Source organism: Penicillium roqueforti (assembly GCF_015533775.1).
Source record: "Penicillium roqueforti strain LCP96 04111 chromosome Unknown scaffold_03, whole genome shotgun sequence".
In the NCBI taxonomy this organism is placed as follows: domain Eukaryota; kingdom Fungi; phylum Ascomycota; class Eurotiomycetes; order Eurotiales; family Aspergillaceae; genus Penicillium; species Penicillium roqueforti.
In genome coordinates, this window is record NW_024067567.1 from 955,881 (window position 1) to 970,123 (window position 14,243).

The window sequence follows — 14,243 nt, forward strand, 5'->3', positions numbered from 1 at the left end:
GAGACAATAAACCCAGACAACAAAATATACATGAAATTAATAAGGGGCCTTGGAGAGCGAGTCCTAAACCAATATGACAGCGGGCATTCCCGAAATGTCTGAGCGCTGACAAGGTCAAATGCGCCGGGATAGCCGAGGTATGTACAAAAAAGGAATTCCAAAGAAAGAGGCATTAACCAGATATAAGTATCGGTACAAAATGGCAGAGGGACAAAGCAGCCTCTGGAAAGGGGGTATAAACTATCCAGTCACGGAGGTCAAGATTGTAGAACAAAAATGGATATAGGAATGCAATCAAAAGGATAAAGGTAAGGAAAAAAAAAAAATGAGAGATTATTCAAGGGCTTTGCTGCGGGATTGGATTTCGTCTTCGGGGAGACAAGCAATCCACAAGCACCGTTCGATGATGCCCTGCACGGGTTGAAACCTATACTTTGTACTGGCGTCGATGAGACGGAGGAGGCTCTTAACGATTCTTGCAGCAGTGCGATAGCGCTCAAAGTTGACAAGTAGACCGCCGTTAGTGTTGTTCACTTGTGCGGGTTTCTGAGCATTATAAGTGAGGTCGTGGACGTATAGGCCTGGAAAGAAGAAGAAAAATTAGCGAACAAGATCTAGCGCGCTATTCAAGCAAACGAGCTTGCAACTCACCAATGAATGGAATACAGCCTTCTTGCAGGTTGGCCGTCTCCATCTCGACGCGTAAATCATTGAAATTGCGCACCGGCTGAATTAAGCACTCCATATCCTTGAACAGCCGCTTATCCTCAATTGAAATCAACTGCCACGTACTCTGCAACCGGGAGCAATCAGACGAAGACAAAGCAATGGCGATCTGGAGCATCGTGGCGTAATTACAGATGCGGCGTGCATGCGCAGCTGTATGGATGAACTTGATAATTGTGCGAGCCCGCTCATTGATGTCACGGGTCAAGACAATCTCGGACAGGATCCATTTGACCATAAGGTTGAAGCGGCCGACGACCAAATCAATACCCTTGCGTTCTTCGTATGTCAGGAACTGGACCCAGTTTGTGACTAATGGGCAGGCACTGCTCCACCTCATCTCGACCAGATCTCGCCAGTCAACTTCACTCAGGGCAGCCATTTCGATTAATGTCAGTTGGTGTGCGAGGACCTGGGATTCACATGCTAAGATGAAGGGGACATGGTCAGGTAAAGTGTTGATGATGGGGTTCTGGTCAGAACGATTGTTTTCTGAATTAAATAACACATCACTCGAAACCTGCTGTATGTCTAGAGGGCGCGAAGAAGAGATGCCCACTTCTTTGCGTCGCGGGGATGTGTCGGGCGTAAGGGGCTGGGCCTGAAACAAGACTGTGTTCAACGGTGAAGGATAGGAAGTAAAAGATCCCGGATGTTGGATGGTCATCGGCGGGGAGGGAGGTTGCGCTAGAGGATGAGAGGGGATCTCAACAGTCGACGAACTGAGACTACGGGTGTCTGTCGAAATCCTTGCACCTATAGCTTCACGCGGATCAATCAAGTCGACCGACATCTCAGAAGACAGAGCTGAGAGGCGCTTCGGAGTAACCTGGCCAGCATCATGAGTGGCCGAGGCCGGAATGGTTGCGCCACGAGGAATGCGACGCATGCTGTCCGTTTCGTGCACAATTTGAATTGAGGGGTGTGATGAGGCAAGTTCGGAAGTTTCATAGCTCGATACGAGGGTGAGCGGGGCACCGTGCGAGTCATGTTGGAGTGGCTGGCTTGTAGGCTGCCATTTCATGGACTCGTCGGTCAATCCTCTTTCAAGAAGCGGAATAGAGTTGAAAGACTCTTCGGATTCGGTAACAGAATCAGAATAAGGTCTAGGTGGTGCCAATCGACCCCCAACCGTGGAATACGCGGAATGGTCCGTCTGTCGCCTACGAGAGAGAACATCCCACTCAGGCTTGGAAGTTTCGACGCAATGCGGAATCAAAAAGTGCTCACGGTGAGAGTGAGGCACCTCTGCTGGTGCAGACGAATCGTCTCGATTGGCGCTGGATGGTCCATCCCATTTTCCCTCCAGCTTCAACAGCGTTGACTCGATACCACCGTCGCCATCATCAGGAATCTGTGCAAACTTCGCAATGACCGACTCAAAGGAACGCCTAATTTGCCGAGAACTGCGCGGCTGGATAAGTGAGTATTGGGGTTTTGGAGGTATCAATGTCGAAGGAGGACTTGAGACACCGCCATCAGAGCTACCCATTTCATCCACGGCTGAATCATCCCAAGACGCAAACGAGTCACGACAGGAAGGAGGCTCGGCCTCATCTCCACTCTGCATTTGACGGAGGTTTCCACCTCGACGCCTGCGAAGAACTGGCCCTGACTGTTTGTTGTTCTGATCTTGCATCGCCAAGGAGTCAATAGTGGATTGAGCCGTCTCGCTGCCCATCGAAAACCGCTGTTTCGAGATCCCGCTTTGAAAGGACGCGTACTTTCTGAGTCGGAGAGATAGAGAATTGTTTTTCTTTCTTGTGGGCATCGATCCGCGTTCGGCCGATGACGATCTCTGTGGCGTAAGAGGGCGAAGGGGGTAGAACATATTCGACTGAGCAGCTGAAACTGATTTTTCGGCATTGTAGCAGACCGGCCGGAGATGTTCTCCTTCGACGGGTATCGATTGCGTTGAGGCGTTATCGGGCATTTCGAGTTCCGGCGTTTCACAAGTATTGTCATTAACAATTGGCATTGGTTCCTGTGCTGCCCCTGACATAAAGGGCATTTCGAAACCGGTATCATCAACTATAATGATTGATTCGCTGCCCATGGTGATACCGCTCCTGAGTTTGGAGTCGGAATTGGGGGTTTGCGTCGGTACAAGATTAGAAGTGTTGGCAGCAGGCTCCTGTGGGGTCACTTGATGAAAGTCAGAAGCAGCTGGTGGCTGGGTTTTCTCTTTCGTTCCTTCCTGGTTCATGGCCAAGCGGTATTGCTTGAGGACCTCGTCACATAGTAGATCAATTCGACCTGGGTATTTAGGAGTGGCAGCCATCTTTCTCTCCCGGTAGAATTCAGAGCCGAAAGCCAGTCCAATTGGCATCGCCGACGTCTTTCCTCGGGAAGGCGATGAAATAGCCTCGTGGGCATTCGCAATGCGAGCAGAGACGCTCTGCCCACCGTTCCTCGTGTGCAGCGCTCGTTTGATTGAGCCAATGATTGTTCTCATACCCGAGTTAGGTGACGACTTAGGCACACCCGGTGTACTCCGACGATCGGGATTTAGGTTCTTCAACGGCGGAGGAAGAGGCGGCGACTCCGGTGCCATCATTGTCATATACGACTCTGCAGGAGGGTACATCTCTCCACGTATTAAACTAACCGGATCGAGCATCTCCTGTGGTGCGGGTCCCGTTTCAGGCTCCATCGCAAAAATTGGCAGTCGACCATCTCGCACCGAGTCTGAGAAGCTTCCGCTTCTTTTATGGCTATGACTGGTGTATGGGTGCCGGGAGACCATGGAAGATACAGGTGACCTAGGTGGTTCATGAGTCCTAGACGGAGACTTGGACTTTGTGAGACCCAATACCACAGGGCGGGGTGCCTTGCCTTTCGAGGCAGACATGGAAAAGCGCCTGGGAGATTTAGGTGGTAATGAACACGAGAGTGCCATCAAGCTCTGTTCGCTTTTGTCAGAGAATGGAATGCTTTGTGAAGTTGCTGCAGAATCATTTCGATCATGCTGTATGGGGAAAGCAAGACTTTCCCGAAATGTGGTGTTTGCACGGGGCGTCGTTCCATGAATAGGGACGTTTTTCTGCAGTTCCTCAACTTTAGGCAACTCAATCTGAGCATCTCCAGGCACGATTGATATTTCTGGGTCGTTATAGGCACGAGACAAGTCGGGGGAAGACCAATAAACCGAACATTTGCCATTCCAGCAACGCTTCAGGTCAATAAGAATCTTTCGATCACTCGTGCCGCCATGTTGTCGAGATCTGACCTCTGAATATAGCTTGTTAATGGTCTCGCAGAAGTGGGTCCGAAGCTCGTAATTCGTAACAAAGTCATCGACAAAGTAATTGAGAATCCAATGTCGCAAAGCCGCAAATGTGCGAATCCTAATAATGCGTCCATCATCTTGTAGCCGGTTGATTGCCCACTTTAAGCGCGCAAGGAGAAGAGCCAAAAGGTGTGTTGTAGATAGGTATGAACGAAAGGTAAGGAAGAAGTCCGATACTAGCTCATAGTCCATGAATGACTCGGAGGAGATTTGTGCAACGATTCGGGCAGGTGTGGCAGCACTGATATCCTTGGTCCCAGGAATGTATCGGACAACCGACCCATCATCCATATCATAGACCAGCGTTTCGTAAATGGATGGCTCCACCGGCTCTTCCAGTTCATAGACCATAGAATTCCTCGGGACTGGCTCAGCTCGGTTCATGTCCATAGCCGCCGCGGTTCCTGAGAACATCGAAATGGCAAAAGACGGCCGATGCCGCGAGAAAGAGTCTCGGGGATATGGACTATGGAGTCCCAGTAGAGGGTCGGCTCTACCCCCAAGCAGTGTCGAATCTGGAAAGTTATCCGACATCGAGGTTCGCGTGTAGACAGAACTCTGCATTATTGCACTGCCTTCGGTGTTGAATCGCGGCGACCCAAGCCGATAACGCGGAATAGGAACCTCCAATGCTGGTGTCGAATTCTCACCTGCAGACTTGGGGCGGTCTTCGGATCTATCGATGACAATCCGCAGCTCCCCACGCTTCCCAGCACCGGCTATCGATTGCTGGTCCGATATCGTCGAAAATGAGACCGGTCTCGTGCGGTGCAGGTTCGAGAGCTCGGGAGGAGACACAGCGAGGACGGGGTCGGGATCTTCGGGCTGTTGGCGCGGGCGTAACTCGGATAGTTGGGAGCTCGACCACCTGAAAGGATTTGCGTCCTCGCGGGTATGTGCATGACACTGCGGCTGAAGGGGACTGGATTTCGAGGTATCAACCGGAGAGAAGGATGCAAGCTGTGGGCTTGTCTGGGGCGGATTGGCAATCGGCCTAAATTATTGAAATAGTCCTACTATCAGCAGGCTGCACAGTATATGACCGAGCACGAGGAATTATGGATTGATTGGTGTACCTGAGAAATATTTTGCCATTTTGGCCGACACTTCTTACGGTGAAATGGCCGGCCTTCCTCCCAGGTGAACGCGCCTCTAGGGGGCCACGATGTGTTTGAGACCGTTGTAATTTGTTCTGTCGTATAGGCTCATGGCTATCCTTGGCGCTTATCCCAGTTGCTGTTCTCTCGCGAGCTGCCTTCAACTCTAGATTCCGCTTGACATTGCCGGTCTGAGCTACAGTATTGGCACGGCGAAGATTCGGGATTGGATTCTGGGGCCCTCCACTAGACATTTGATTTGAGGCTGGCAGTTCATTGATTTGGACTTGCGGGCCCAGAAAGGCATCCTTGAACTCCGACGGGTCGACGGGTGGAGGAAAGGGCTCCATGGCGCGAGAGCTATGAGAACGGCGCAAAATGCTCCCGTGGCGACGGGGCCAGGGTTTGTACCACTGGAATCGGTCAGGGCAAAATCATACAAAGTAATACATGACTTATGAGGTCGAAGGAAATTTAGAAAGGAAAAAAAGGGAAGAAATCCGACTCTTGTTTTTGTGGAGATGACCCGACGCGGCGGAAGAACACAAGTGGGAACGCTGGGTCGTGTTCTTCCATAGAACTGTCCAGCCCCTTTTACTTACTTTATTTTCTATACATACCTGACTCTCCCTCCGGAGGAGTCGGAGTACGGGGTATATACATGTACTTGAATAATATCTTACTACTCATCCCTCATTTCTTTCTACGAATCACGCCAGAGCTGATAGGTCACTACGTTCCGGAAGGCCGGTGAAAAGCGAAAACCACCTCCAAAGTACCGCACTTCGTAGGTAAAATTGGCAGTGCAGGGGTTCTGGTTGGTTGACTCGTCCGTAATGGAGTGACGCGAAACTGGAAATTGACGGAGCTACCGGCTGTCTGACATATCCCGGATCTGGGTCGATCAATTCAGATGTTTTACTTCGGACGGAGTACATCGAAGTCTCTATACGATTGCAGGCTGTGTGACCTCTCTCATTGCAAACCAACTACCGTGCAGCAACGCCCTAACTGGGACCATTGGCTGCCCTACTTAATAGATCTAGCGCTAATGCCGGACTCTCTCACATGACCGAGGATCTGAGGTCCCACGATCGTATGATTAAAATTTCAGGAGGTCAGGTAATTATCACTATTTCTGGTTAGCTTCATATGATCCTTTATCTCGTCGACTCTGTACGGAGCACAACATACGGAGTGCTCAATGTCGATCTGGCCTCCAAGCATACGGGTGAGACATCACATGTCAGCTGTCGATCAAACTGACACTGGTCCATAAGATTTGACATGTCGACATTGGAAAAAAAAAAGGGACCTAGAATCATCTAAATCTGAAGAAGTGAGGGGGCTAGGTCCTTGCTGATCTAGGTAACTAAATCCATTGGCCGACTCTTCATTCCGTGCTCTGTAACTAACTACATAACCTCTTTTTCCTCTGCCTGGTCCGCCTATTCCCACTTGTTTCGGGCAGCGATCGCTGTGGAGATCAGCAGCTTAAGGGCTTCGGCATCTTGGCCGAGCGGGAGGTCCTCCTCTCCGACATCGTTAGCATCCATATATTGAGTCAGTGATGTATCAGACATCGTTGGTGCCAACGAGTTGCTTTGCTGATTTAAATGATGAGTAATATATGTTAAGTACTTCGGTCTCGCTAAAAGTTAGAAATTTTAGCTTGCAACGCTTCTGGCCCAGCGGTAAAAAATTGAAAGGTTGAGAAAAACGAGCGAGCTACATCAATATCCATTCAAGTACCGGGCAAGGATGAAATGGGATGCGCAGCTAGATACTTCAGTCGTGACGAAGTCAGAATCCTCGAATTGATTAAAAACTCATAAAAGTGAATGCCATTGACAGGAGTGCACTACTCAAAACTACCAGAGCTTGCAAGCTGGCTTCCTGTCTGGGCAACTAAAGGCATTCTTGAACTCCCTAGAGTTGGCCATAGTTTCCTGTGACAGCGGTCAGTGATAGAACACAAAGAAAGGAATGCATCGACGAAACTCACGATAATTCGTGCCGATTTGGGCGCATGGGGGTCGTTATAGACCGCCCGCTCAGCCGCCTCCTGAGTAGTCTTTCCACACCACCAATTGCCATAAGATATAAAGAACAGCTGCTCTTTGGTAAATGCATCCAATCCCGGGAGGTGGAGATCAGGCTTTGCCTCATCGTGCTTCTTCCACGCATGGTATGATGCTGCCAATCCTCCAGCGTCGGCGATGTTCTCGCCCAGTGTCAGTCGTCCATTCACGTGGAGGACCTTGCCCTCGGGACCAATGACTGTAAACTTGGAATACTGGTCGACAAAGCATTGAGCACGCTCTTCAAATGCTTCAACTGTCTTGTCGTCCCACCAGTTGGTGTAATTTCCACTCTCGTCGTAGTGTCGACCGGTAGAATCGAAAGCTATATCACGTTGGTCAGTGGGAAAATGGCAGTAGGTTTGCAGACAACTGAACATACCATGTGAAAGTTCGTGGCCGCTCACAGCACCAAATGCACCATATGCCAGATACAGCGGAGCCGAAGGTCCATAGAACGCTGGCGGCTGCATAATGCCGGCAGGGAAAACGATCTCATTACCTGGCGGGTTGTAATAAGCGTTAACAGTCGGTGCACTCATATCCCATTCGTCGCGGTTGGTGGGCTTTCCGAGCTTAGACCATTCGCCGCGAAGTTGAAACTTCGCCACAGCCACCTCATTCTCAAAGAATGTGTCCTTGGACAATTCCAGCTCCCGATAGAATTTATTCACATCCTCAGGGTCTAAAACATTGGGACTCTTTGTAGGAAATCCGATCTTCTGGATGATGTTTCCAACCTTCTCAATGCCCAATCTTCGCACATCTGGGGACATCCAGCTAGTCTGGTCCAGTGTGAAGATAAATCGCTCCTTGATATCGGAAACGATCTGATCGCCAAGCTTTTTCGAGTCCTCAGAGAACGCATCAAGCACATAGAAACGGCTGAGACTCCATTCAAGCCCTTCATCCAGACGCCCAAGGCATTTACGCCATCGCTCCTCCTTAGCCTGAGGCTCTTTGCCAGCGAGTTCATTCTCGAATCGCCGAAGAGGTTCAATGGAGGCATCCTCGATAACATCCGCAAAGGCTTGGATGAGCTTCCACTGCAAGAAGAGCAGAACAGTCTCTCTGGGTGTGTTTTTCAAGAGAACGGACAACGCCTTCATATAGGAAGGCGATCCAACAATTAGGCGATCAGTTTTGTAGTCACGGGGCGCCAAAGATGAAATAATATCAGTAAAAGAAATCTCAGGTACCAGCGCCTCCGTTTCCTTGATACTAAGGGGGTTGTAGTATTTGGTGACATCTTCCTGGGTTTGGGTGTCCGGGGTCACATCCGCGAGCTTCTTTTCAAAGGCTACAACATCCTCCGCAATTTTATCGAATCCATCTCCAGCAAGTCCCCGAACAACTTGCTTCAAAACGGTCGTGTAATCAGCCACGGTCTTTGTGTTATTATAGTACTCTCTTGCCGGAAGTCCGATTTCACGAGGCGGTGAGATCATGATAACAACATTATCAGGGTCTCGATCATCGGGCTAAAGGGGTCATTAGTGGCGCCCATAAAGGATAGGTCGCATAGACTTACAGTGACACCGGAAGAAGCCAGAGCCTCGACACCAGCATTAGCCAGATATAACAAAGCGCTGGTGAGTTGATCATGTGATCCTTTCACAAGACCCTCTGCCTTTGCGGGATAGATAGTTTTCAGTTCATCCAGAATATTAGTCAAAGGCTTGCTGCCACGTTTGATGACTGTACCCTCGTCCAAGCAAGCATCGTATGCAGCTTTGAGTTTCTTGAAATTATCAGCATCAGAAGACTGCGGCGGTTCTGTGCGCTCCAAGATATGGCGAAGTTTAGTCTGGGCATTCTCTTCCATGATTGTGCCCGCAAATATCGATCCCTGATCGGGCCGCATGTCATGGTGTTCTCTCCATCCACCGCAGACATATTGGTCAAAATCAGTGCAGGGGTCTATGTTCTCGTAGTTGGCATCCAAATTGTAGAGGATTTCGGAAGCAGCATGAATGCATTCTTGTGACTGGCAAAGCTGGGGGGCTTCCGAGTGTGGGGACGGATTCTTCTCAGTAGACGGAGAGCCTAGTCATATGGACGATCATGTTAGTGACGCATTATAATAGCGAGAGGGGGCTCATACCATGCGATAAGCCTAGATAGTAGGTAATAAGACCGGTGATCCCAAAGACGCAGAGCCCTTTTCTCAGGGCCCTCGCCCAGCAGGGGTGAGTTCTTTGTAGCTTATTGTCGAGGGTGTGGCTGGAAACAAAGTCATTGTCTTCGGAGTCGTAGACTTCGTTCACATCCAGAAGCGGACCCTTCTCGGACTGCATATTGGGCAACGAGGTCGTTGGAGTCACGTTTGCTATGGTCCCAGAGGAGCTATTAGCACCTCCTCATAGCTGCCGGACATGAAGACATACCTGAATGATGATGGAGCCGTGCTTAAAAATGATAGACTGTTTCGAGAAGATGATACTTACCCGAGGATCATGGACTGAATGAGTCTCGGTGCATATTACTACTCCTTAGGCAATGAGGAGAAGCTGGGATCGGGATAATGGCGTCACACTCGGGGCTAGCTTAGCGGCTCCAGCTGTCCCGAGACCAATGATGACTCAGCGGTTTGCCCCCGCAGGTGACCTCGGGACGATACACTTTCAACTTACAATAAGTTAAGCCACACCTAAGCCCTGGGAATGGGCTATTATTATCAATCAGCGCAGATCAATTCCTCGATAGAGTTCAGGGTTATCGGGCAATCGACAATTGATTTCTAGACTCACGATTGCCCCTGGTCAACCTACGTCTCAGCCACCTTTTTTACAACCTGCATTTCAACTACCAACTTTACGAACCGAAAAGCAGGTTGCAAAGTTGGTGGTTGAAATGCTAGTTGTAAGGCAGGTGGTCGAAAATCAGGTGGTTAACGTCATTTACTTTCACAACTTTGCCCCCTCCAAAGAGTCATAGTCAAGTTCTATCAACAGTATTTCATAGATGGTCTATATCCGTCATAATTTTTCTAATAGTGGTGTTTTAGGCCTATGCTTTATACGGAGATGCAGATTAAATATATGCAAGCCATGACAACTACAAGCCTCACCTTTGGGACTAGGAACCGGGCAAGGTCCACCAAGTGGCCCCCAATTCTGGGCAGGTGGCTCCGTTTGCTTAGAACCTTATTATTATACCGGGATCAAAAAGTGGCAACAGCTAAGCATGTATGGAAATAAGGCTTTGGGCACCAGATGTAATCACAACAGTGATCACAGTCTAGACAAAGGCCCATATGCATTGACAACTGCTAAACTTGCGGGGCTGATCTCAGATATCGATCTACAGCCTGTGAGCTGCATGCATCGCTTGAAGTCATCGAACAGGATCCTGAGCATCAGCTCGACTCCCTGTTGACCGTTATACTACCAAAAAAGTAAGTATAACCGCCTATCAGGATTCTTGAATAAACAAGGAGCACTTACCGCAAGTCCCCAAAGTGCAGGACGACCAACCCAGCAGCATTCAGCACCAAGAGCCAAGGCTTTGAAAATGTCCACCCCAGATCGAATTCCACCATCAATATGGATTTTGATCCGTCCTCGTGCAACTTTAGCACAGGCAGGAAGCGCATCAATTGTGGCCGGTGTCTCATCCAACTGACGACCGCCATGGTTGCTAATTATGATACCCTCGCAGCCATATTCAATAGCAGTCTCGACATCTTCCGGAGTGAGAATGCCCTTAATCCAAATCTCCATCTTCGTGACGCTGCGCAACCACGGTATCTCCGTGGCCCAGGAATGGGAATCCGAGTTTGTCGAGCTAAACCCATCATCGTGAGATTGCTGCTGAATCTCGGCAGATGTTCTTTCATACATCGGATACCCTAAGCCAACTGGAGGCATAAATCCATTCCGCCATTCATTCCAGCGCACCCCGAGTACGGGACTATCCGCTGTCAGAAATAAAGCCTTGCACCCCGCAGCCTCAGCCCGACGGATGATTCGTTCTTGTTTGGCTTTGTCGTTCATCGCGTAAAGCTGCATCACATGATGAATTGACCCTACTTCTTTTCCAGCGGCGGTGATCTCTTCAACCGAGTGATTGGCATAAGAGGAGATACCCATGTTGACGCCCATTTTGGCACAGGCTCGGCTTGTGGCCAGCTCTCCTTCTGGGTGAGCCATAGCCTGGATTCCGGTGGGTGAGACACAAAGCGGAAATGTGATATCTCGGTCAAAGAGGGAGATTCCAGTGTCGACAAGTGACACATTTCTCAGAACTCTTGGTAAGAGACGGTACTTCCTATACGCAGCATAATTTTCGTGGAGTGTGACTTCGTTCGTTGCACCGGAGTTGAAGAAGTCTATTTCTCTGTGTTAAAGATAGATATCGGAGATAACAACAAGGGGAACCAATAAATACCTCTCGCAGAGACGGGTAGAGAGTTGGAAGCCGCCTCCTCAAGGTCAGCTATTGATAATATGGTATTTGCCATTGCAAACAAGAGGTAACGGGAAATCTTGAGAGACCTCTTGATAGCTGCAGTCAACGTGAGGGGTAAATGTGGGGAGCTTACTCTGTCTGTACTATAGCTTTACCGCCTGTTCCTCGAATTATAGCAACTTGTCAAGGTTCTAGAAATTGGAACACCTACTGGGATATAGTCTTCTCTTTGGGGAGAGGGGCAATAGATTAAAGCATTTTAACCTGACTCAAGGCCTGCAGTTCTGTATTTCCGGTGTGATTACATTCCAAGCAATATGTACTTCCCACTCGAAGCGTGGAGTCGCATCTACAACCTATCTGATTGGTGGAGGCCTTAGGGGCGTCCCATCATTCGTGTTACGTTTAAGTCTGATGAAGGTCCGCATTATACTACAGGCATATGGGTGACATTGAATATTACAATTGCTAGCATATGCTTAACTCCGATTATGGACTTTCGCTTTTAGAAAACAAACAAAAAGGCCAGGTAGACAAATGGGCAAATTGAGGGCATGGTCTTTGAGTATGACATATTGATAAGGGCAAATCGTGCAATCAAGAGAAGCGCTCGTGGTTGTTTGCGTCAAACAGGCATATAACACCAGACCTTAGACTCTATGCGGTGATTTCGTATTCCGCACTGCTTGCGAATGTATGAAAACAGCCAGGTCTGCCAAGACAACCCTGCCCCATGGCTTTCCTTGTACCACTAGCTTCACATCTAGATCTCCTTCCACCGATATCCAATGAGCTCCGCCACCTCAATCGCAAGTGACCGACCCGAACAAAGGCCAACAAAATGCAATGTGGCATCGATGCCATTGGCCATAGCGCCCGTCGTGATGATTCTGACTCCGGCCTGATTCTGGCCAGCATCCAGGTAGGAAACCAGATCCGAGGGATCTTCGGGGACGACTCGAGTCCCTTTCGCAGCAGGGGTTCGATCCACATAACGTTGGGTTACGTCTCGGAGCCCGGGGACAGCAAGACGGTGAGTGGTTGCCGTGAGGCCATCAAGGACACCTGCAAAGGCTAGGAAGTAGGATCCCATGCAGACGGCCAGAATAGTACGTTGCCGCATGCTATCTTGGTCCATGTCGGATGCAAAACAGGTGATAAATTCGACAAGTTCCGATAACGGCCCCTGATCGGTTTCCACAAGCGGTAGGATATTGTTTGGTCGTGAACCAGGGACGATCAATATGTCATAGTCGGACAGATGAAGTTTGGCTTCAGCGAGGGATATGTCTCTCTTAATTGTTGTGTTCTCTTGAGACGTTGTGAGCTCATCCTTCGCGGCATAGCTCACGGAGAAGTCCGTGGTGTTGAAGAGTACTGAAACTGGACCGCTCACATCAAGGATGTTGAACATGGGGAAGACAACCACTAGCGCTCTTTTCTTTATGTGGTCCATTGTAGACCTGAAGAGTATAGAGAATATAACTAAGACTCGGTTCTGTGAAATGTGGTCTCTTTCTGTAATTATTCAGTGACGTCACCAACAATTTGTCTCCGAGGCATCCACAAAGGCTTCACATCTGTTGTTCAATCTGCACTCTGGGCACTGGCGAAGAGTACCAGTGGACCTCGGGATTCCTATCGAAGTGAAAATTTGCTAATCATTATTATTTAATTGATTAACTAGTTACGGAGTAACTACTAACTACGGAGAATCTAGTACTCCGTGCAAGAATTCTATTTAGTGGAAACCTGCCACGCTATCAGTTAATTTCATCCCCTTATAGAAAAGGATCGACAGACAAGTATCGGTACGGAGTATTCCCCATCTCTTAGCATGGGGACTAGTAAACAAAAAAAATAAAATAAACCACAATATACGGAGTTGTGCCGTATCTTCGCTTCTTCACGAATTGTCACATGACTAGGACGGCTAGCCCCACTTTATTTGCCCCACTTTACTACATCTCTCTTCTCCACTTGAAGCCTATAACTTCCTTCCCCCGTGGTCTCGTTCCCGAACAAAGGTCCAAAATACCTTTCCATCCAAGTTCAAAATTTTCTCTTCTGTTATTTGTTTGACTTGTACAAACTACATTGTCGGACCTGCGAAACTTAAGTCCATCCGTCATATCAGAACTCTCCACCTTTGTCGAACGTCAAGTATCCCCTAAATCACTTTACAGGGCTACCAGCCTGTGAGTTCATCAGATGACATAACTACCAGACGGCAAATTTCATCACCTTTTGAATAAGGATCCCCTTCTTAGAGATCCAAACCCGGGGTTTCTAGCTGTCCCTGCAAGTATCGGTAACATTCTCCATGCTAGTGGGCCGTGGCCGTGGCCGTGCTGAACTTATCGAGAAACTTCTGCGAGATTTCGATGGCGCTGATCCCCTCCTAACGAAAGATGGAAGCACCGATATTAGCAGTCTGATCTCCGTAAATTGTCTATCAGTTTTGAGTTCACACAGCAATACAGTTTAAAATGACGAAATCACCGAGGCCAGGTGAAGACCCGTTCAAGTTGAACTGCAAGGAACGGAAAATCAGAAGCCAATATTGAATGACTTGGGCCGTTTGCCACGATGAGCGATACTTATGTCTTTCTTTTGTGAGTCTTAAAGTCCTCCCGATGT

General features: G+C 48.9%; 3 protein-coding genes across 3 annotated transcripts; all 3 read right to left on the reverse strand.

Moving 5' to 3' along the window:
* Positions 1-333: 333 nt before the first annotated feature.
* LCP9604111_2790 (mitotic regulator LTE1) lies at positions 334-5,462 on the reverse strand (the record flags this gene model as incomplete). The annotated part of the gene is made up of 3 exons (XM_039070306.1): positions 334-581; positions 652-5,009; positions 5,092-5,462. 3 exons carry the CDS (start codon positions 5,460-5,462, stop codon positions 334-336), a joined length of 4,977 nt encoding a protein of 1,658 aa, XP_038931542.1.
* Positions 5,463-6,983: 1,521 nt separating this feature from the next.
* LCP9604111_2791 (uncharacterized protein) lies at positions 6,984-11,655 on the reverse strand (the record flags this gene model as incomplete). Its single annotated transcript, XM_039070307.1, has 9 exons — positions 6,984-7,061; positions 7,118-7,518; positions 7,576-8,674; positions 8,725-9,239; positions 9,298-9,522; positions 9,581-9,601; positions 10,573-10,579; positions 10,640-11,523; positions 11,583-11,655. 9 exons carry the CDS (start codon positions 11,653-11,655, stop codon positions 6,984-6,986), a joined length of 3,303 nt encoding a protein of 1,100 aa, XP_038931543.1.
* A 711-nt stretch (positions 11,656-12,366) lies between these two features.
* Positions 12,367-13,059, reverse strand: LCP9604111_2792 (uncharacterized protein; the record flags this gene model as incomplete). Its single annotated transcript, XM_039070308.1, has 1 exon — positions 12,367-13,059. The coding sequence occupies one exon, from the start codon at positions 13,057-13,059 to the stop codon at positions 12,367-12,369; it is 693 nt and encodes a 230-aa protein (XP_038931544.1).
* Between the last annotated feature and the right edge of the window lie 1,184 nt (positions 13,060-14,243).